Source organism: Ctenopharyngodon idella, chromosome 1 (assembly GCF_019924925.1).
Source record: "Ctenopharyngodon idella isolate HZGC_01 chromosome 1, HZGC01, whole genome shotgun sequence".
In the NCBI taxonomy this organism is placed as follows: Eukaryota; Metazoa; Chordata; class Actinopteri; order Cypriniformes; family Xenocyprididae; genus Ctenopharyngodon; species Ctenopharyngodon idella.
In genome coordinates this window covers 7,987,284-8,012,899 of record NC_067220.1, presented here as the reverse complement: position 1 = coordinate 8,012,899, position 25,616 = coordinate 7,987,284, and the positions used below count along the sequence as shown (strand labels likewise).

At 34.5% G+C, this 25,616-nt stretch overlaps 1 protein-coding gene across 1 annotated transcript in view; it reads right to left on the bottom strand.

The window, feature by feature from the left end:
- Positions 1–1,061: 1,061 nt before the first annotated feature.
- Positions 1,062–25,616, bottom strand: part of klf7a (Kruppel-like factor 7a) — a 49,605-nt gene continuing 25,050 nt past the window's right edge. Inside the window, exons 2-4 of the mRNA XM_051901884.1 lie at positions 17,789–18,401; positions 9,949–10,072; positions 1,062–7,114 (exon numbers count right to left, since the gene is read on the bottom strand). Coding sequence (XP_051757844.1) covers positions 7,063–7,114; positions 9,949–10,072; positions 17,789–18,401 — 789 coding nt within the window. The 3' untranslated portion in view covers positions 1,062–7,062. The remainder of the gene's footprint in view (positions 7,115–9,948; positions 10,073–17,788; positions 18,402–25,616) is intronic.

Below are 25,616 nucleotides of genomic sequence, written 5' to 3'. Positions count from 1 at the left end.
GAAATAAAAAATAAAGGTACTTGCGACTTTTTGTCTCACAATTCTAACTTTTTTCAATTGCAAGATATAAAGTCAGAATTGTGAGTTATAAAGTCAGAATTGTGAGATTGAGAAATTGCAATTGCGTGTTATAATGTCCAGTTGTGAGGGGAAAAAGACTGACCTTTTTTCTCAGAATTGCGTGTTTATATCTCGCAATTCTGAGAAAATAAGTCAATTGTGAGAAAAAAAGTCGCAATTACCTTTTTTATATTTTTATTTAGTGGCAGAAACAAGCTTCCATAGGTTTTGCATTAACTTCTAAATCTAATTATAAAATTATTTTTCAATTATTTCTCAACTCCAGTTCATTTTCACAGTTACTGCCATAACTTGCTTTCATGACAAATATATTTAAACATATATTAAATAATTATATTTACTTTACCTGTTAGTAATGTCTTAATGAATATATAAGCTAATATAGGTCATATATTCAGTGAAATGCTCCCCACTAGAGTTCATTTCTCTAGTGAACTAACATGATGTGGACACTAAATGACTTGCCTGAGGTAAATGTAATGCTGCGTGAGAGATTATTCTTAAGCTGTTTTATTGATGTCTTTCTGCAGTTGAAACACTGGTTGAGAGATTACACGTAAACATATCTATGAATAGATCTTCTGTTCTTCTTCTTTTGCACTTTTTCCTGTTGTGGCGGTTAGCAAACAGTGTTGCATTACCGTTTATATATCGTTTATATTTCAATGCTTCCAAATTGGAAATCCAACATTAAAGCCTTAGTCAAAAAATGTAGGTATAATTTGGAACCAATCCTAATTTCTACTGGATAAACAAATTCTGGACCCTAAAATAGGAATGCAGCCAGCAGGTTTATTTGATTCTTAGTGGATTATTAGAGGATTGTTTTAGTATTTTGGTTTAAATTATGATAGAAATTCCATCAGCAATACACTGAAATCACACTGAAATGGACTCTGGGTGTTCTATAGACCTTTTCCAAGACATTCTGACTTTGGGACATTCAGAAAGGGTTCAAAATAATGAGACTACAATATCAATAAGATTCTACCATTTATTACACATAATGACATTCTTAAATAAAAATGCTTCACTTAACAGTTCTTGCATAGATATATTACAATACCAATTTAAAAAAGAATTATGAAACAAACCAGTAACAAAAATAAACTCTTTTCCTTTTCCTTAATAAAGAACATTGTCATACTAACATCATATAATACAAATAATATATGCAAACACTTTTTACAGCAAATAAAACAAAAAATAAAAATAAAAAACGGCATAAATATAGGAGCAAAGTGGAAAGCATGAAATGCCTGCAAAAAGCAGAGGGCTCGGAAACGGATTTAATTTACAGCAGGAAGTGTGGAAAAAAGCCTTTAACCGGAAAACTACGCTACGAGTGCAACAAACATCGGAAATCACTCTATTAGCTTCATACCATCCATTTGGAAGCTTTTAGCACAGCGTTTTGAGCAATAGAAGGGAAAAAAAAAACCCAATGTGTTAGATGGCTAGTGAGCGAATGGAGTCCAGCTGCTAACATGAATGTACAGACAATCCAAAAACAATGTACAGACCTCTAAAACAGACTAATAGTAATATTACGAGATATGAAATGCATTCAAACTCCTAATTTAGTGTTCCCTGCATGTGTAGTAGTGTCTCAGCTCGTGCCAGAACTTTAGGATGTAAATTTTACATTGTAGAATGTAAAAGTGTACCTGCAAGTGTGCATCGGTAATTACAAATAATTGCATTATCCCACAGCAAAAAGGTCAGTAAGTTGTCTGTGTGATTTAAAAGCTGTTTAAGTGGGTAACATACAAGGTTTATACACACTCGAGAAAAACGAAAGACAGTGCACATAAAACAAGCCCCAAAAAAGCAGACAACAAGCTTCTCTGTGGGGCTTCACAGGACCATTAAGACAAACTCATTAGCTAGTTTTTTTTTTGCCAAGGTAACATCCCTAATTGGTCCTGCTGGAGGGTGTTAAAAAGGATTTTAAGGGAAAGGTGCACTTAAAGTGAACAAACGGTCAGAAGTCCACAAGGAAAACTACTAGTAAACATCATATGTCATGATTCACAGAATGCAATAACTTGACAAGCTCAATGAGAAGTTTAGCACAAGACTTGTGATGAAACACTGTTTCTATCCATTAGCAGGAATTAAGGTACACTGTGAATCTTCACAAAACCTGACAAAAAATGCCCAGGTCATATTACACCCCAAAATTAAGATTAATTATCATGAAAATGTCACAATGTTAAATAAACACTTCTCATGAACAAAATGATTTAAAAAAAATAAATAAATAAAACCAGCATGATGGCTGTACAACATACTGTACAGTAACATGATGGACACATTTTGGGGAAATATAGTGGTGAAAAGTTAGTGGCTGCATTTATTTGAACAAAAATACTGTAATATTGTGAAATTTAAAGTAAGAAATTGTCAAATTACTACAGTTTTTCATATTAAAATGATTTCTGAATGATCATGTGACACTGAAGACTGGAGTAATGATGCTGAAAATTCAGCTTTGATCACAGGAATAAATTATATTTTAAAAATATATTCAAATAATATATATATATTTTTTTATTATTATTATTTTAAATAATTAAATAATAAAAAACTTTTTTGATAATTTAAAAAATCAGAACTTTTTACCGGTAGTGTATCACAATGGTATGGAAGCTTGTTTCTGCCACTGAATAGAAAATAAAAGGTAATTATAACATTTTATCTCACAATTCTAAATTTTTTTTCTCACAATTGTGAGATATAAACACGCAGTGGCGAGTTATAAAGATGATATAAAGTCTCGCAACTTTATACATCCCACAACTTTTATATCACGCAATTCTGACTTTATAACTCACAATTGTGCATTTATATCTCGCAATTCTAAGAAAAGAAGTCAAAATTGCGAGAAAAAAAGCGATTATCTTTTAATTTTTTTTATTCCGTGGCGGAAACAAGCTTCCATACAATGGAGTGATCTGTATCGCAAATATAATTTCTTATTTCTTTTGGTTTTTGAGGTGAAATATGATCCAACATGTTCTTAAAAGGTTTTGTGAGATTCACTCTTACATTTTATTTCTCATATGCGTTTATCCTTCTCGCGACAGAATCCCTTTGAAAAATGTGACAAAACAATGCTTTACTTCCTAGTTTGTACAGCCCATGATCATGAATTTTCTCAACTGCTTAGAAGATAAATGGTAACATTTCAGATTGCAGCTTTAAACCCTCTATGAAAAGCAAGTTTCTTGCACTAGATTTTAGCCAGAAACCGTCTCTTGAGGACATTGGATGCGAGCAGTTCTGCTCTGGATTCCAGCGACCTTGTGTCTTTGTTATTTTTCATGGAGCTAATGTGGCCAGGGAGGGAGGTAAGCTGACAACCAACTACATGGTGAAATCGACTGTGTCGGGCGGTAGCGATAAGATCTCCCGGTCAGCACAAGTGTGGCGTGTGACCCCCAGTGCGGTCCTATTCCGTTCCGCCCCATTGAGGGGGCGGCCAGCGCTGGCCGCTGCCGGGAGAGCCCAATTTCTTTCTCATTACCCATACTGCCGTTCTGTCACACATGCCTCCCTGTTGGTCTGTGTTAGACAAGTGAGTGAGAAGAAGGAACTGACAGGTGACAAGACGGCTTGAACAAGACATGAATATCCTTGTCCATCACCTGTTTTTTGGGTGAAATGAACCAGATGGTGTGTTTTTTTTTTTTTTTTTTTTTTTTTTTTAATCTATAAAGATATGGTTAAAATTGTTTTACCTAATAAAAAAATGACTATGCAGATGTTTATGTCTAAAATGAAATCGATTCTGTTTAGGGTTTAGAAATCTTTGAACAAGCCAAAGCATCAATTTGAGCATCTTGATGTTTATATACAGTATGGGTAGTATGCAATAGTTAAAAATAAATAAAATCTAGGTTTGTTGCGCTCATTTTATACATCTGGGCCTCTGAGTTCGATCATACAAATGTGGTTTACACCACAACACACAAAACCGCTATAACAGGATCTGGAAAAAAGGGATAGTTCACACAAAAATTAAAATGGTCATCATTCACTTGCCCTCATGTCAGGTCCAAACCTGTATGACTTTCTTTTAGCAGAATGTTATATATTCATTATTATGTCAATTATGCTGCTCCAAAAAAAAAAAAAAAAAAAAAAAAAAAAAAAAAAAATATATATATATATATATATATATATATATATATATATATATATATATATATTTTACTATATAATAATTATTTCCCTTGTTTTAGATACATCAAAATGAGGGAACAAATTAGTTCAACGTGGCCACAATTTACTAAAATGAGGGAACAAATTAATAAGCCGTGGGAACGAATTCTTAATTTGTGGCCATGATTTAACTAAAAAGAATGAACAAATTAGTTACTGATTAGTTCCCACGAGAAACTTTGCTTTCGCTAACAAAATGTTTTGCATTCCCACGAGAAACATTGTGTTCCCACAAGAAACTTTGTCTTCACTCGCAAAATGTTTTGCGTTTCCATGAGAAACTTTGCGTTCACTAGCGAAAAGTTTTGAGCTCTTTGTAAGCGAACGCAAAGTTTCTCAGCTGAACGCAAAAGTTTTTGCAAGCGAATGCATATTTTCTCGGCGGAACGGAAAACATTTGCGAGAGAACGCAAAAGCATTGACAAATAATTTTTCCTCCATCTCATTTTTTTTTTTTCCTTCAAGTCCATTTAGGGGCTTCGTAATCAGTAAATCGTGGCCATGATTTAATAAAATGGGAAAAAAGAATTCTTAATTCGTGGCCACATATTTCTTTTTTGTCTCCATGTCATGTGCGGTGCTCTGTACCATACAACTTATATTCCAAGTAAAATTTGAAATATTACATATTATAGCTTTGATAGATTTTTATGCGAACTGAAGATACATTGCAACAGTTTTGATGCCAATGATTCCTCAAAGCCTGTGGTTTTTGCATGTCTTGTAACTTTTTGTCTATGTTGCAAGTTTGAATATGTGGAAGTGAGAATGAGATTCAAGAGCTACTGCAGAAAGTAAGATTGTTGTGAATAACAGGTTAAATTTAGGTCTGTTTTAGACATTGAAGTCTTGAAATTTAGTCACATTGACTTCTGGAGTTTAACAGCTTCCCATTCCTGTTTTGTATTGTAGGTAAAAAGACCGCTATGGACATTCTTCAAAACATCTTTTGCCTTCCATTGAAGAAAGAGAGTCATACAAGTTTTGGAAAGACTCAAGGGTGAGCAAACAATGACAGATTTTTCATTTTATGCGAGCTATTCCTTCATCAACAAGCCTTTGTGTAGATCTTTATGCATGAGCCGGAGTGGGATCTATCTTCAGCAGATCAGGCCTTTCAGTGGTCTGAATGATTGCATAAGTGCAGGGCCGTCCACAATCAAACAACCTTACATTCAGGAACACTTTCCATCCCACACTTGATTGTACGTTGTAATTTAAACCTCACTTTAACTATACGTTTTTCATACTGTACAGCCATTTTTACCAGGAACGCAAGGCCGACAGATATGTAATGCTAAAAAAAAAAAAAAAAAAAAAAAAAAACATCACAAAGTTTAAACATGTAGATGTCACCTGTAGGACCAGCGAAACACACCACATGCATCTTTCTTATGATGCTTTCATCTGTCCAAACTAAAATAACTGTGTGTCCAGACCGTTTTTTTCCGGACATACTGTAATGGATTTACAAAATCTAAACTTTGTGATTGCAAATCTCTGCCTTGAATGGTGGAAGTCATTATTCTGTTGTGAAGTCCGCAGATAAACCATGGTGCTTTTCTCATTTCATGCTAGTCCTAGAAATCCCAAAGGAACCCAAGTTTATGGGATAACGTTTCATGGGTCATAAATAATGTTGAGGAATGCTCAAAACGTGTGCAACAACAACATTGCTCTTCTTTTGTTTTTTTTTTAGCCACTAAAAAGTCTTTTGCTTTTCTATAGAAATGAAGTCCACCTCAGATGCGGTCTGTGCCAGTGCAGAATCCACTACTCTTCACTTGTGCATATGGCAGTTTTTTTTGGTCCATTTTTATTTATTTTTCTTTTTCTATTTTGTACACATCCACAGGAGAAAAGCAAAAAAGAAGTCTTCTGAATTTATATAACATAGTCATCATTCAAAAAGATCTCTTCCTTATTTTTTTTTTCCTTTATAAAAAGTCTCAAAGTGTCGCTGCGCAGCTGTTGGTTGGCAGGGAGTGACGTGAAAGAGAGATTTGTCCGTCTACAAAGAAGGTGAGAGAGTTTTTCCTCCACTGCCCCCAGTCAGATTCACATTTGAGCGATGGCCGATTCCACTTGGTCGCCTCTCACCTTTGAAATCCAGATTTCTCCGGATGGACGTTCCACTTTAGATCTCGGCTGTGGCTTGGCGGGATCAAAGCAGAAAGATAATCCTTGCTCAAAATGGGGGAGAAAAAAAAAATCCATCTCTTTGGATTGACGTCCTATCGCTACGATATTCTCCAAAGGAGGAGATGCATTCAGGACACGTCCCGCACGGTGCAGTAAATCAAATCAGGTGCAATGGTAGCTTTTGTCAGTTTGTGCCAATATGCGTAAGACATACTTTAAGTAACATCGACTAAAACATTAAATGGATCTCGGAGACGAAGGAACGCAATAATAGTAACTAAATCGAGTCATTGATGTTTTGAGTATTACGCAAATACCTACTGAAGCACATTGTCTTAGAGTGACATAAGCTGTCGTACCACCTTCTCAGATCTGTAGACCTCTGACTCTGTCCTTATGGTCAGAAGTGAATCGCTTCTCGCCCGACCAAAACTAATCGATCGATTGTGGCCTTCTATCGGTCCCTCACGGGGGCCTCTCTCTAGTGGGATGAGCGAACAGCTTGAGTGGTATTCGGCTCCTTCCCATAATCCCTCGCTTTCTCTTCCTCTACCTTCTTCTCTGTCTCTTCCTCCACCTCGCCATTTTGCCACCTCCTCCTCTTCGTCCTCCTCAGATGTGCCTCTTCATGTGCAGTGCCAAGTGATCGGATCGAGAAAAACACCTAAAGGGAAGAAAAAAAGTAACCTATTAGGAAACCTGTGTGACCTGAAATCTGACCTTCTATCAATATTCCATTTGGCCCGAAACACAATGTGGGTTTGACTGTATTGGCGCTGTCTCAATATCATCTGCAGGCACGTATAAAACGGATGGGAAGAGTAAGAACTCTTTTGTCCTCTAGTATAATTTCAATGTTTTTTTTTTATTATAGCTTTCCACTTTTTTAAATTATGTCTTTAATTACTTTTTATTAATTTTTAGTGTTGAAATATATTCAAAACGTGGTTGTCCTAATAATAACATGTAATAAAATAATATTAGTCTGAATAATTTTTGGTTCCAAATTTTTATCAATTGTACTGGTAGTCCACTGTATGAAGATTTTTTGGGTATAATATGTCACAGTTTACTTTATTTTGCTATCCTCACTTACATTAATGAACTATAGTGTCCTGCACCCACTAGTAAAAATATATCAAATATCGAAAATGTCTGAATAATTTTTGGTTCAAATAAAAGCTTGTACAGTTTACATAAAGTTTGTTTACATAATAATACAGTATATGTGTGTGTACTGTACATAATAAATATATACAGTACACACACATATACTGTATTATTATGTAAACAAACTATATAAACTGTACAAACTTTTATTTGAATGCGATTAATCGCGATTAATCGTTTGACAGTACTAAAATAAATTGTAATTTATTTATAACACTGTATGAATAACTATGCCTAATGTCAAATTTAATGTATAAATAGTGCTGTCAATCAATTAAAAAACAAACAAACTAATTAATTCCATAGTGGCAAAACTCACTAGGCAGTTGTTAGGGTGTTCTGGGTTGTCAGAACATTGTCAGAGTGAATTTAGTGTTGTTAGGCAATTGCTAAGTGCAAAGATAAATCTAGATAAACTTGACTAGTTGATTGTTGGAGCATCTTGGACATATGCTTTCATGCTAAGTCTCACCTGTCCTGGAACGAGCAAGGGGAGGAGCACGAATTGGGAAAATCAATGGGTATGTTTTTGGCAGGGTCGGACAGATGGCAGATCAAGCCACTGCCAGGAGGCACCAAACCAGCTGGTGTACCTCCACCCTCTTCCACACCCCCACCCCACTGTCCTGACAGGGGGTCCGGACGCGGTCGGGACGGATTAAGAAGGGGCCTGAGGGCCAGGGCTACAGGTCTAGCATCGCGCTCTACTGTATTTACTGTTCAGACTCCTCTGCATGCTGCTCTCCACTGTTCCTATCTTTATAATGGTAATCCGGGGCTCCCTTGACAACAGCAGAATGGATTCCCCAAGGTGTACGAGCAGCCAGGATGACAAGAGAGGGCGGAGCTGAGCTCAAAGTGAGATACGCAAGTCTAACAAGCATGAAGAACCTATTTATACATCAAAGCGAAGACGAGTTAAGATTCACTTCAGAGGTGGAAGCTCTTGGTCAATACCAGGAGGCAAATGTCTCGCAGGCACTGCGCCCAAATTGAAAATGTTCTGAAAGAAAGCACAGATCTACGTGCTTAGCTTTGTACCCAAATGGAAATGCACATTTGATGTTTTACGAAGTAAAAGTCCTTTCATGTAAAGTATGTTGGAGCATTTATATTGTACCAGCATGCATTTGCATGGATTACAGCTTTTGTGGAGTATCTCGAATCTTTCAGTTTCGTAATGTCTAAGGCAGTACCGTTATTGCTAGAACTAAGCTAACACTGTCCAAAAATCACAAATGGTTGAGCTGTTTGAGACAGACTTCATTCAGAGGCTTCTTTCTTACTCATATATGGCATTGGGAAGTTCGACTCATTCAAGTGAATCGATTTGTTTGAATGGTTTAAATAAAGACCCAGCACTGAAATATAATACTGAAATATTGCTGTTCACGACTACATTTATGACTAATATATATATATATATATATATATATATATATATATATATATATATATATATATATATATATATATATATATATATATATAAAATAAATTGGACTCATGCCATCCTGGGTATCAAATAAATCAGTGACTCTTTGTTGAACCAGTTTGTTTACTTGACCATTCAAACAAACCGGTTTAATAGAATGAATTGGATTTCCCAAATGCTACATAATAAAGAAAGAGAGAAAACATTTTAGGAGAGTGTGTTTAGCTTGTAGTTTGGCAGTTACAGTACAAATTTTGAAGTAGCTTCCACAACACTAATGTGAGTAAATGTGATTGTCAAAAATGGGGGAGACGACTCTATTTGTCACTCACCATGTTCAATCTGAAAGCTTATTTATGAGATCTGGTGAATATAGAGAAACCATTGTCTGAATAGCAGATGTTTTTAATCATAAAGCTACATCTACCAGCACAGGTGGCAGGTGGACCATCTTACATGAACATATTTCAGACTATTCATCACATTTTTAAACCCAGGACACCTGTGTTAGATTTTGCCATTAAAAGTAATGTTTAAAAAATGTATCAGGTTACAAAAAATGCTGACCAAGAATTCCCAAAATCCCTACAAGGTGCTGGAACTAAATGAGGCTTAGAAAGAATTAAATGAGGCTGATTTGTTTTTATTATCAAAATGACAAAATAGTATTTTAATGTAATAATTTGCATTAACATATATTGGGAAACTGTATATTTTAGGTGCTGGTTAGTATTAAATTGTCTTACAGTGTGCATCTTAGACAGAATTAATGATATTGCATGCATAATTATACATGAATGAAAAAGGCTAAAAACAGGAATGAAATAATAAATAATATGAAGTGTATTGCTGCTTGACATGTGTAGGTGTCACATAGGTGTTTTGAGTCTCACCTGTCGCAGTGATTGCACTTGAAAGGCTTGGCGCCGGTGTGTTTGCGGTAGTGCCTCGTCAACTCGTCGCTTCTCGCGAACCGCCATTCACAGCCTTCCCATGAGCACTTGTAAGGCTTCTCCCCTGGTACGGACACACAAACAGACGCACACACACCTGATTAAAAACGCACTTTCTTCCTCAAGGGGCCTTGAAATCAACGACTCGCTCCAGCCAGCCGTCTAATTCATTTGTTTTAAGTTGATTAGCCTATCGGAAGAGTGTTGACACAATTGGAGTTTATGAAATACATGATCGTCATTAGGGCGCACAGCTGTCGGGCCAAATGAACTCGCACTCTGAGTTTCCAATGGGATCTTTGCTGCGTTTAACAGATGTGAGAGACTGCGTTCCCATTTTTGATGTTGTATGTTTTTCGTTGTGGATGGCAGCCGCCTGTGGTTCGTATGGGCTGTCGTAGCTTGTTCATTAGCGCTGCTGAACGTAACGTATGAAATGGGGGGCAGGCAGAGTTTATTTGGATCTCTGGGAGAGGTGATAATTGGAGTAGTAATGATGGGTAATGGGGAGGAACCTCATATTTACTGTCAACCAGCTGGCCCTGTCTCCACTGTTCGCCATATCCACAAATCTTCAGAAACAAGACTGTGGATTCATATCAATAGCTTGACGATAAAATAAGTCAGCTTTTTATGCAAAGACGGCTCCTAAATTTAACTAGCCATTAAATCGGCATTAACTCAAACATTAAATCTAAATTGATTCTACTTACTATCTTAATAGAAAATTGAAATAAACCATTAAACAATTTATTTATTTAAAAATTATTTATCCCTTTTAAAAATTCATTTATTCATTTTAAAAGCCTTTTTAATTATTTAAAATGTATTTATTTATTTATTTGTATTAATTAATTAATAAAGCTTATTTGTTTTTATTTTAAGGAGCCTATTCATTTATTTTAAAAGTTTATTCATTTTTTTAATATTAAATTTACAAAATAGTATGTTTTAATTTAGCAATTTGTGTGTGTGTGTGTGTGTGTGTGTGTGAGATTTATTTATTTTTATTTAGATTTAGATTATTTATTTAGTAATTTGCATGTATATATTTTACATAAATACATACATACATATATAAATATATATAAATATACAGTTTCCATATTTTATATATATATATATATATATATATATATATATATATATATATATATATATATATATATATATATATATATATATGGAAACTGTATATTTTATTTATTTAAAATGTATTCATATATTTATTTATTTATTAAGCTTATTTTAAAAAGCCTGTTTATTTATTTTAAAAGTGCATTTTTTTATTATTTAAATTACAAAATAATGTTTTTAATTTAGTAATTTGCATATATATATATTTTTTAAATTTATATGGAAACTATATTTTATTTATTTAAATTTATTTTAAAAGCCTATTTATTTATTTATTAAATTGATTGGATTTTTAAATAAATAAATAAATAAATAAATAGGCTTTTAAAATAAATTTAAATAAATAAAATATACAGTTTCCATATAAATTTAAATATGGAAACTGTATATTTTATTTAGTTTACTTTATTTTAAAAGCTTATTTATTTATTAATTTATTTAAAGCAAACTTTATTTATTTATTTATTTATTTATAAATAAATAATATATAAGATCAAATATTTTTGTCCATGTGAAAATTGAACCGTCAATACCAGAATTTGAACCAATTCTCTCAAATTTTCACATGGATAAAAATATTTTTTGATGGATAAAATCAAGTTCCACCCAACATTATTTTCATTTAACAAATCGTTTTACTCCGAAATAGATCCCACCATGCAAGTAAAATGGGCTGTGAATGCCGTTTCAACTTGTTTTTATAGCGTGAAGAATCTTCCATGACGGCCACACTTTCATTCTGAGCTGTAAAAACAACAACAAGTTATATTTAGATCAGAATTTGAGCGGTAAATTGCATTCCCTTTCACACACATTCACGAGCTACAGCCACATTAAGCAGGACAGGTTTAGACCTGTGCTCGCTACGACCGCAGCACCAGCCAATTAGAAGTCAGGGAGGCATGGATGCTCGAGTTTGTCGCCTAGCAACCGGTCAGGAGCGTAACGTAGGAGGCAGCAGTGGAGCCGGCTCGATCTGGCATCGTCTGTCCCTCTGTGCCACCAGCCAATTACGGCTCATACTGGCAGGGGAGGAAGCAGTTGCCTGGCAACCGGAATGTTACATGATACATGTATGTACAAGAGGATATAGGTGCGTATGTTGCGAGCGCATGCATGCATGCTCCTGGGAATGGGAGTGCACGGATGAGGCTAGCGGTGTAAGCTGAAACCAGCACCGAGACCCGAGAATCGTTCCCAATTATAGAGTCCCGTTCAGAGACACACCAGTTGCCTGGCAACTCCCCACCCCCATCACACAACCTTTCCTCTCTCACACACACTTTTTCTCTCTCTGAGCACCCTTACAGGTGCCGGAGACTTGCTTAATTACATTTCCTAAGTTAAACTGGAGACAGAACGACTCATTATGATCTGTGGAGCTCATCGTGGCACCAAGCACAAAGCCATTTTCTGTCCTTCAACGCTCTTCCAACTTTTTTTCCGAATCAGACTTCGTTATAATGGAACACAGAGCAAGAGACAAAGTGGAAATGAGTGCTGCCACGTTCCTCTCTGAAAACCCGGTCTTATCTCGTTCCCAAACGCCATTCATAAAACGCTCCAGAGGGCAATGTCATTTCCACTCACGCCGCCTTCGTTTCTCTATCTCAATCACAGAAATTGTCCAAGTAATAACGCCTCCGAAATAGGATTTTGCTAATTGCAAACGAGTTGACAAATTGTTTTGGCATCAGATTTTAACACAGCTCATATACTCCTTTGTTTTTTTGTTTTGGACAAATGCAATGCAGAAAGTGCTTGGAATGATTACAGCTAATGAATAATGCAAAAAAAACAAAGAGGAAGTCAAATTTGCATCGTTGCAGTAAGCAATCAGCAGGACTGTTTAAACATTGATTTCTCTGCAAAAAAAATAGAAAAATCAGATTTTGCATCTTTTTTTGTTGGCCAAATGCAATACAGAAATTGTTTGGAAAGAATACGGCTAATGAACAATGCAGTTTTAGTAGCAAAGTAGAATTAAATTTTGTATTATTGCAGCACAAAATCAAAAAAAGTAGTTTAAATATTGATATATTAGGGCTGTCAGGCGATTAAAATTAAAATCTAATTAATTACATGATGTGGTGATTAATCTAATTAATCGCAAATTAATCACATCAATCTTGGCTGAGAAATTACCCCATAAGATAATTTAAATAAATAAGTCATTATTGTGTTAAAGGTGCAATGTGTAATATTTAGGAGGGTCTATTGACAGAAATGCAATATAATATACATAATTACATAACTATGTTTTCAGTGGTGTATAAAGATCTTACATAATGAACCGTTATGTTTTTATTGCCTTAGAATGAGTCACTTCTATCTACATACACCGTGGGTCCCCTTACGTGTTAAGTCGCCATTTAGCGCTGGCATTTTTCTACAGTAGCCCTAAATGGACAAACTGCTCTACAGAGCGCGTTTGCTTGACTGGCGACTCTATTCTGTCTCAGACGACGACATCTTCGTCCTGTGTTGGCCACCGTAGCTTCTCTATATTGCAATTAGCAACCTCACCGATTGATGCCGCTAAAATTTACCCACTGCACCTTTAAATGAGAAAAGCATCAAATAGACATTACAAAAAGTAGCTTTAGAAAAAAATATTTTATTTGATTCAACATAGAAATTACACAAACTTAGGCTTCAACAGCCATGAGGATGAGTATGGGTATGTTTTATTTATTAATATGGAAATATGATTTTTTTTTTTTTTTAATAAAATTATACTCTAAATAAGAAACTAAAACTGCCAATAGGTGGCGGTAAAGGTCTAAATGAGTAAGTCACTGAGTCATTCATTCATTCGAACAGCTGATTCACAGGAACGAAGTAAATGACTCTTTATGAATGAGTCATTGAATCATTGGTTCACCCGTTTGAATCGCTCAAAACGCAGAGTCATTCAGAAACAAAACCGCTGTGTGTTGTTTGGAGAAGCACAACCGTTCTGCTCTGGCTTTATAGTTGTTTTTGTTGGCAAAATTAAGTAAAAGCAGACAATATTGTGTCTAAAATATAACACAATATATTAACTTCTTATGTATTGAATTGTTGTATAAAATCAGTATCACATTTGCACTTGTGATATTTGGGACAAAAACAGCACTCGTGTGATGTTGCACTCGTTACTCGTGTGATATTGCTTAACTATAACATGATATACTGTAAATATGAGACAAACTCATACAGGGGCATTTTTGCCCTCACTCTAAAAAATAACTAAAAAAAACTAAATTACCATTTTCCATTGAAACATATTCAATGGAAATTGTAATATACCATAAAAACAATGCATTCTGGGTAATATTTGTCGTTTTAAGAAAAGAGGCCTATAGGCTACTTTCTCGAAAACGACAAATAATATTACCCAGAATGCATTGTAATATACAGAAGTAATATTCTGTAAAAACAATGCATTCTGGGTAATACATGTTGTTTTCGAGAAAGTAGCCTATAGGTAACTTCTATAAAATGACAAATAATATTACCAAGAATGCATTGTTTTTACAGTATATTATTGTTACTTGAAAATGGTATTTTACTGTGTAAATTTGTTTCATTTTTTTTTACAGTTATTTTTTTAAAGTGCATATATCTTGAATTTTAGGGTCATTCTAACTGCATTTTATAGGCAACATCACGCAATGAGTTGCTGCCCTGCCTCATGTTAGTCACCAATCAACTTTATGATATATATATAACAATTGTGATTGTGAAGCACTTTGAGCAACTTTTGTTGTATTAAACTGTGCTATATACATACATAAATAAACCTATAAATCAGTCTATAACTTGGAAAGTACACGAGTCACATGAAATACTTTTATGATGTTTTTTGTGTCCTTGAAAAGGTGTCCTGGTATTTTTGTGCATTCTTTACTGTCAATCCTCATGTCATAATGTGTACGTCTAAAATACACTCAGAAGGGAGCCATTAACATGTGGCATGTTCTGGTTTCAAGACTTAGGGATTTGCCCTGGTGTGTTAACAGGCGTGCAGCAGACATAGGGAAATATACAGGCGAGTACGTCTCATTCCAGCCGGTCCATCCATCATGAGGCAGTTATTCACTCCACGGACAGCTTTGGGACAGCAGTCTGAGTGCTTTTGGATTGAGATCGAAGAGACAGAGAATTATGGCCGTTTCCTGCACCATTCGAATCTGCTGAGGAAGTACTGTCGCAACCTTGAGAAAATGTTTGCAGCCGAGTGGGCTGGACAGGCATGCTGCCATGGCGACGGCGAAGCACCATTAATTACATCAGCTTGTCGCTTATTGTGTAAAATAAGATTGATTGCGCAAAATATGAAAATGAATAATAAATGTCTGGGAACTGACTGAATATTTCTAAATATATATAGCATGCCACTGCTGTAAGAGCAGGTTACATGTTTATTTAAAACTGCAAATAAACTTAACATTTAATTAAATTAACCACTAAATGAAACATAATGCCATGACACTGCCATGATGCCAGGGTGTTGCTAAGTGGTTGCTATGCTATGATGTGTCTTGGATCTCTCACTTAAGTCTACTTCCTTAACATAACTATAATTATAATACAGCATAATTCAACATAAATATAATACAAATTATTATTATGTTAAGGAGGCCTTGTAGTTGAAATTACTATAGATATGTATATAATATTGATAGAATGAATGATTCAATGACTCAACGATAAATAGTCACTTGTATTGTTCCTGAATGAATAAGTGTTTCAGAACAAATCAGTTCAAACAATGATGATTCAATGACACACTCATAAATACAGTGTTTCTGAACAAATTGGTTGAATTAATGATTCACAGTCATTTGTATTGTCCCTGAATGAATCAGTGTTTCAGAACAAATCAATTCAAACAATCATGATTCAGTGACTGACCCATAAATACAGTGTTTCTGAACAAATCAGTTGAATAATGATTCAGTGACTCATAAATAGTCACTTGTATTGTCCCTGAATGAATCAGTGTTTTAAAACAAATCAATTTAAACAATGATGATTCAATGACTGACCCCTAAATACAGTGTTTATGAACAAATTGGTTGAATGAATGATTCAATGACTCAACGATAAATAGTCACTTGTATTGTCCCTGAATGAATCAGTGTTTCAAAACAAATAAATTCAAATAATGATGACTCAATGACTCACTCATAAAGACAGTGTTTCTGAACAAATCGGTTGAATGAATGATTCAATGACTCATAAATAGTCACTTGTATTGTCCCTGAAAGAATAAGTGTTCCAGAACAAATTAAAATAATGATGATTCAATCTCTCACGTAAATACAGTGTTTCTGAACAAATCGATAGAATGAATGATTCAATGACTCATTTATATATACCAGCGGTCGGCAACCTTATGGCACGCAGGAGGGATAATCACAGATGTGCGCTCTGGTCAGGTGAATTGATTGTTGGACCTGATTAAAATCTCATACTTTAATAGTATTTATAGCACCTAACTTAATAAAACAGGCTGTGTGACTATGAGGAATGACTACATCAAAATAAAAATTCTGTATGCAAGTTCGAGGGACTTCATTTAAAGTGAAACACCTCTTTAGCTATTGTCACGTGACAGTCATTATCCCTCTGCATGGCACACAACTCTTGATATATACAGTAACTTGTATCATTCCTGAATGAATCAGTGTTTTTGAATGAGTCAGTTGAGTGAATGATTCAGTGACTCGTTCAAAGACAGCCACTTTTGTCGTCACCACCTACTGCAGAAAGTCACTGAAAAATGGCAAAATATCAACAGATTTATCAATGCAAATAAATTGTGAATATACAAATTAGGCATGTGACGGTATCAAATTTTCATGTTGCGATAATTGCTGAAGCTTTTATCACTTTTATTACGGTATTATTACGATATCGAAATAAGGTACAAGGTTCAATAACTTTTTTCTTATAACAAAAAGAACTAAACATTTAAATACAATAAAATAATTCACAAAAAAAATGTATAAAGTAAACAAATGTTTTAAACAAATTAAAGTGCAAAAGAATTATAAAAGAGAATAGGTAACACTTTACAGTAAGGTCTTATTAGTTAACGTTACATTAACAAACATTAACAATGAGCAATATAGCTACATTTGTTATAGTTATTATTCTTTGTTAATGTTAGTTAAAAAAATACAACTGATCATTGTTAGTTCATGTTAGCTCAGGTCCATTAAATAATACAGTTACAACTTTTGATTTTAATAATGTATTATTAAATGTTGAAATTAACATGAACTAAGATTAATAAATGCTTTAGAAGTATTTCATTGTCAGTTTATGTTAACTAATGATTTAACTAATGTTAAAGGGGACCTATAATGCCTCTTTTAATATAAGTTTCTGATGTCCCCAGAATGTGTCTGTGAAGTTTCAGCTCAAAATACCCCACAGATCATTTATTATAGCTTGTCAAATTTGCCCCTATTTGGGTGTGAGCAAAAACACTTTTTTTGTGTGTGTGTCTCTTTAAATGCAAATGAGCTGCTGCTCCCAGCCCCCTTTCCAGAAGAGGGCGGAGCTTTAACAGCTCGCACTTCAGTTGATCAACAACAACAAAGCTGGAGAATCTCACGCAGCCATGTCTAATACAAATATACATGCTTACCTGTATGTGTCCTCTGATGTGCCTTCAGATGTGAACTCTTGGTGTAGACTTTCCGACAGCCGTTGAACTGGCAGCGATGGACCCTCTTCTTGTTCTCTGCCATCTCGCCAGCCCCCATGGTGAAGGTGCCACCCTGTTCCCCGTCGCTCTGTGCGCCGCTGCTGCCATGCTGGGGAGAGAGCGGCACCGGGTGAGCAGCCACGAGCTTGGCAGAACTCAAGCCCACCTTTCGGGCCACTAGCTTGAGCGTGAGAGTCCCGTCGGGCGAGGCACTAAGTGTGTGGGTGGGTTTGACTAAGTGACGGCCCAGTTCTGGGGATGAGGGAGGCGTTAGGGAGGTGACGGCGTTCAGCTGGGCTGCGTTGACCCCTAAGGTGATGTCTGGAGAGGTCACAGTAGAGGAAGTGGAGGAGACGGTTTCTTTGCGTGGGGTGAGGTGAGGAGGAGGAGGACTAGGCGGGTTGTTGAGGCTGGGAAGGAGGGGGTCTAACAGGTCTTCATCGCCGTCTTCCTTCATGAAGGAGGGGGTAAGGAGGCCGTCCAGTTCCTCGTCGAAAAGGTCAGACAGCCGTTTGGGTTCTGTCTGCAGATAGCGTTCCAACTCCAAGCATGTCTGTGAAAAAAGATTTAGGCATTTTATTGACCTGAAAACTTCAAATGATTTTCCTTTCTTGTACACACAATCAAGAAAGTATGGAAGCGTGTTTCCGCCACTAAATATAAAAGGTAATTGTGACTTTTTATCTCGCAATTCTGACTTTATCTCGAGAATGACTATATCTAGAGAATTTTTTTTCTGTATCTTGACACAAAATGGCACAATTTATTTGTAAAACCTTTCTGTAAAGCATTCGTAAAACCATTCTTACATAATTTCTTTGTAAATTGACACAAATTGCAGAATTTATTCATAAAAACTTAAGTCTTCGTAAAACCATTCTTATGGCAATCGTATGTTAAAAAAACAAACAAAAAAAACCCCAAACATACTAAACACATAAAAGGTACTATTTAATCATAAAACCTTTTTATAAAGCATTTGTAAATCATTTTGACAACCATTTGTAAAAACTATATTGACAATTTATTTGCAAATATTGACAATTTGCAAAACCTTTATGTAAATGTAAATCGTTCATAATATCAATCTTACATTAATCCTTTTTAAAACTGCTCTTGCATAAATTGTCAAAAATGCAACCACTTTTCCGTAAAAGCATGTTTGCATGGTTTATAAAACCAATGTTTCATAATCTGACATAAAAAAAAATCTATTTATACATAAATCATTTGTAAAAACATTAGATTACATAAGAATGTATGCAAATCATAGCCATAAAATTTACTTTATATGCTTTAGGACACTAGAAATAATGAAAGCAGCATATATTGATCTTACTGAGATAACATCAAAAATGCAATTGCTACTTGACACCAGATAGTCCAATTCTTCTTTTTTTTTTTTTTTTTTTTTTTTACGCTTTGTTTGTACCTATGAATCAACTTAAGCAAGTAAATGAAAGATAAAATCATCCAGACTAATCTACCTCATTAGCGCTGCATGTAAAGTAATGTGATTTTTTTTTTCCAGACTCAGGCTAACCCCTTTCTGGACCGTTAACTGGGTACTGAGACTGCTACTGCATATCATTTGCTTCAGCAGGTCTTCAGGAATAGATGGTTACACTGTGATTGATTACACAGGCTAGACTGGAGCTCTCTGGAGCTGAAGAAACAGACCTGGCCTGAATTGCTTGTTAGAGCGCTTTATGTGGAGCAAAACTGGCTCTTCAAACAGAAGGGGAGAGAGAGAGAGAGAGAGAGAGAGAGAGAGAGAGAGAGAGAGAGAGAAGAGAGAGAGAGAGAGAGAGAGAGAGAGAGAGAGAGAGAGAGAGAGAGAGAGAGAGAGAGAGAGAGAGAGAGAGAGAGAGAGAGAGAGAGAGAGAGAGAGAGAGAGCCATCAGACTTGAATTCTTCCATTTTGGATGGGTTTTATACTTCAGACTAAAGAAGAAAAGCAACGTCAACACAATACGATTCAATGGCAACTTAAAAGCCACTGTTACTCCCTTAAGATGCTTCAAGGGACCATATAATGAACAACAACATTTTAATTTGTTTTGAAATCAAACACAAACATGACATGACAATTTACATATCGGGTAAAACCCACATCAGACTAACATACAGTCATTTATGACCGTATGATATATATTTAGCAACACTTTTGTTCACAACTAACAGTGTTTTGGCTCATTTCAGACAACGCTATATTAATGACGGCGCAACCATGGGCACATTTGATTTACATATCACCTATTCAGCAATACGTTTATGTATATGTTTTAAAAGTATTGTAGCAAAAACAGTTGGAAGCTGGAAAATGGTCATACAATACTTTTACAATACAAAAAATTAAACTTACTAATAATTCTAAATAAATTCTAAATTACTAATAATTCTTTTTTGTGAATATTAGAAATAATAAAATTGGAGGCTGGGAAATGGTGATGCAATACTAAGTTAATAATAATAATAATAATAATAATAATAATAATAATAATAATAATTATTATTATTATTAATATATTTCTTTTAGAAAAATTCAGAGGGTGGTAAATGGTCATGCAATACTTAAAAACAAAAAACAAAAAACAAAACAAAAAAAACCTTACTAATATAATTTACTAACTTACTAATAACAATTCAATTCCGACCAATAATAAAATAAAATAAAATAAAATAAAATAATAAAATAAAATAAAATAAAATAAAATAAAATAAAATAAAATAAAATAAAATAAAATAAGAAATAAAAAAATAAAATAAAATAAATAATAAAAAAATAATAAAAATACATTTTGTGAATATTAGAAATAAATTTGGAATCTGGAAAATGGTCATGCATAACTCAATTAAAACAATATAATTAACAATAACCTTAATATGAATTCAAAACAAACAAACAAATACATTTTTGGGAATATTAGAAATAAAGTTGGAGGCAGGGAAATGGTGATGCAATACTAAGTTACAATAGTAATAATAATAATAATAATACTTCGTAAATAAATAAATGAATATTTCTTATTTTAGAAATAAATTTGGAGGCTGGAAAATGGTCACGCAAAACTACCAGTTACAAATAATAACGCTTTGTAAATAAATAAAAAAAAAAAAAAAAAAAAAAAAAAATGCTACAAAGACTATAAAATAACTCCTTTAAAATACTTTTTTTGCACAGTTATTTGAGAAGGAGAAATAATGTCAAGCTTTTATTTTCTGAAATGTTTCTCATAACATGACCCAAACCTTTAACAAAATGATAAAGAACGGTAACCTATCATCTCAGACAAACTGGCCTCCAGCTATAAATGTCTCGCTTGAATCTCCGGCTCCAAACACGGCGGTGGTTCAGCGCAGCTTCTGTTGCTAGGCGATGTTGTTTGCTTGTCATTTTATGAAAGGAGCGTCTGCCTTTTTTTTTTTTTTTATCCTCAGCGTTAAAAGCATTTTAATGTCTGCGCTGAACTCGAAGGTTTCAGAAGTCAGGTAAACAGAGCATAGCTGAACTGACATTACCCGAGACGTCACCGGGAATATCTAAACACGACAGAAAATGCTATAGTTAGAAGACACAGATCTTCATCTCAGAGCAATTTCACTCCACTCTTTCAAAAACAAATATTTGCACTGCTAAAAATCTGTTGTTTTCTCTTTCAGTTTCTCGCTGCGCCCTGAACTGATGGCTAATTAGTCACTTAAATGAAGCAGTAAAGATTCAGTGCATCTCTGTGCATGTTTCCAAGCTCAAGCGATGACATTTAAAAGCCTCAACTCAGCACGCCGGCAGCGGAGCACGCTGTACGGGCCCTTCGGACGCACGCCGGCACGGGAGGGATTGATTTTCTAACGTGCCGTAGGGCTGCGGTGGTCTGGCGTGTCATGCCTGCATGCTGTTGAACCGTCACACGTATGACAGGAACACGGGCAGGCCGGGTTCGAGGGGAGTTCGTGTGAGAAAGGGCAGACGTGAGCATGTGTGCGTCGAGGGAAAAGAGCCAGAAACATTTTGAAGGTGAGGCGTTTGGGAGCACGTTTTTCTTATCGCTCTTTGGCTTTTTCCTCCGTCTCGCCACTCTTCTCCTCGCCCCTCCTCCCGCAGGCCCTGAGGAAGTGACATTCAGGGGATATTGTTACTTAAAATGGCAGCAAATTCAATGCGTCCAGAGCCGTCTGGGTCGCTGATTTAGTGGTGCGGCAGACTGGATGCCAAGCGACGCCATAAAAGCTACCCGGCGGATTCGCGAATCTCCGACAATTTGGATGTTTAATCAAAACTGATCGCAACTCGACGCCCCAGTTTTGCCATAAAATAGGTAATAAAAAGCTCAGTTGGATAACAGATGGCTTGAATTTCGTCTTGTGGGTTACACATGATCTGAGAGAGGCTGTGACATCAAATAAACCTCAAGTCCCATGTCAAGGTCAGTCGTCGACCGGTGCTTCGTTGCAGCCAGAAAGCCAAGCTGTTTGATATTCATGAAGCTGATGTGTATGAATTAGTATGAACAGAGAGTGCCAGACATAGTTTTCATCTGCAACAACCAATTAGATGAAACATCATTACATGAACTTTCTGAAAACATTGTTTTGTCTAAATTGGATGAGACAGTTGTACAATAGCAGATACACAACCTGAGAGAGACACGACCTGCTGATTTTAAACAGACAACAGTTAGAAATATATTACCTAGAGAAGTTTTTTTGTGCTTATTATTATTACTATTATTGTTAATCAGAAATTATTCAATAACAACAACAACAACAATATCATTAATAAAATAACAAAAATGATCAATTATTATTAAGATTATGAATATTATTAATATTATTATGAATATTAATAATGTAATAGTACTGCACTATTCATATGATTATTACAATAATAATAATAATAATAATAATAATAATAATAATGATTATTATGAATAATGTGATACTATTACTACTTAATAATAATTAATAAATATTATTATTATTATTATTATTATTATTATTAAATAATCACAAATTATTCAACAACAATAATAATAAACAACATTATCAATAATAAATATCTATATAATACATAAAATAAATTAATATAATAAAATAATTGGTTTTTAAAATCAATTAATAAAATATCAAAATATAATTAAATATTAATAACAATAACATCAATAAATAATATGATTATTATTATATATAATAATAATAATAATAATAATAATAATATATATAATATAATATAATAATAATAATAATAATAATAATAATAATAATAATAATTATTATTATTATTATTATTATATTATTATATAATATTATTAATAATCATATTAATGTATTATAAATTATTGAATAATTTGATATTTATAATAATTATTATTTTTATTACTACTATTAAATTAATATACTAACATTAATATCATTCATAATATTAATATTTATTATTATTATTATTATTATTATTATTATTATTATGATGATGATGATGATGAATAATGTTGTACTACTACTATATCATTAATAATAATAACAATTATAAATATTAATATTATGAATAGTATTAATGTTAGTAGTAGTATATTAATTTAATAAAAATAATAACTATTATAAATCACAAATTATTCAATAATTTATAATAAATAATATGATTATTAATAATATATAATAATAATAATAATAATAATAATTATTATTATTATTACTATTATTCTTCATATTAATAATAATAATAATAATAATAATTATTATTATTATTATTATGAATAATGTTGTACTACTACTGCTACTACTTTATCATTAATAATAATAAATAATAATAATAATAATAATAATAATAATAACAACAATAACAATAACAACAACAACAACTATAAATATTAATATTATGAATAGTATTAATAATATGTTAGTGGTAGAATATTATTCATATAATAATAATAATAATAATAATAATAATAATAATATATATATTTTTTTTGAATATTGGAAAAAATAAAATGCTATAAAAGTATACAACATTACTTCTTTGAAAAACATTTGTGAAATAGATTTAGGTCTGACACATGATGCATCAATATCTATTTACCATAGTAAAAATCACAGCCTTGAATAAGTTTTTGCTTATATCTTTCACCACTAAAGATGGGCATATGTACCAGAGCACTTGATCATTAATACATTTTGAAAGGTCACAGACTTTTCATTTTTAATTTGGTGTCTGTTGGATAGAATTGGTCCACATTTTCTTTGGTTAAAAAACAAAAAAACACACTAGACAGTTATAAACATGTCTCAGACGCCTGAGCTCTATTTCCACTTGACATGCTGTCTCATAAATGCAACATTCAAGGCACGAAAAGCTTATAAAAATGGCAAGATGCGATGCAATGCTGAAACATGTTGTTCTGATGCATATGTACATTGACAGGCAATTTAAAAATAGCGCAGACAGAACTCTATCGTTCTACCCTCGGCTGATTGATTTTGAGTATTTAAGCAGTCAAAATGAACATCCCTAGTGACAACCACTACTAATGACAAAAATATCACAACACACGCACACACACACACCTAACACTGTGTCCTCATAACTAGCCATGATGTTTCTTCCTAAGAAACCTAAGAATATATTTTGATCAGCTGTGATTTGTAAAGCTGTGCAGCAGTTTCAGCGTTTGCTTTTCGATGCAAACCTGCGGTGCCTAGTTAGGATACAGTATACAAATAGCACACAAAATGCAAATAAATAAATCCTATTTGCATCTTAACTCCACCTTATAAAGTGTGCACATATGTAACAGTATCTAATGTCACTGGGTGCAGAAACCGAGCAAGCGAAGACCTCCTGCCGGCATCTCGCACCACGTCGTGGAAGGAGCGACTGTCAAACATCGAGAGCTTGGAACTGATAAAGTGAGTCATCTGTGACGTGCCCCGCAGCGAGCGCAGCTGAGAATATGAGTGCGAGAAACACAAGGCCCTTCACTGTCAGTCACGTAGGTGCCTTTTTCGGGAAGCCTGTCCATCGGAGCCGATTTGTGACCTGTTCCTCGCCGCGGGTTTGGTGGCGATCTATCATCTGTAAAGTGACGAACCTGGCTCGCGATAGGGCGATGTAGACACGTCTGTCTCTCATAGTCGAACCCGCCGTGCAATTATCTTTTCTGCATCTGTGCACCTGTGACAACATGTCACTTCCTCTTGCATCTCAGCACGCCCTCTAGCCATCGAAACCATCACGACGCCACCGTATATCCGGCATGAACGGAGCAACGGGTGAGCGCAATATAAGACCGGCTATTGCTTGCACTATATTAAGTTTAATATAGGATAATCTGATTTGAGAAAGGAGTCATACAATCTTCCACTCGCACCGTGATGCTCAGCGGGGATAGCGTCATGCGGCGCGCCAATTAACATCGAAGCGCTGCCTCCCTCAAGCAGACAAAGCTAATAAAACAAGCTGGTTATAAAAATGAATGAGGAGCCCATGGAAGAGAAGCACAACTGATATCCAGACCAAATGCAAACAGCTGTTAAGCAAGTTGACAGAGAAATGCTCTATTAATTTTTGGGGGATGATTTAGCATCAGCTGTCCCCAGCTAAAGGCCGTTGGCGGCGGAGAGGCAACCAGCTCTCTGAAAACACGGGAACTGGGCTTATTTGTCAGGTCAGGTTGTTGAACGCTGTCCTATTACATTTGTCAAAAGGTCTGAAGGGGGAAAAACGTGCTTGCAGAAAATAATTCTTTCTCTGCAGCTGGTAACTGCATTTCCA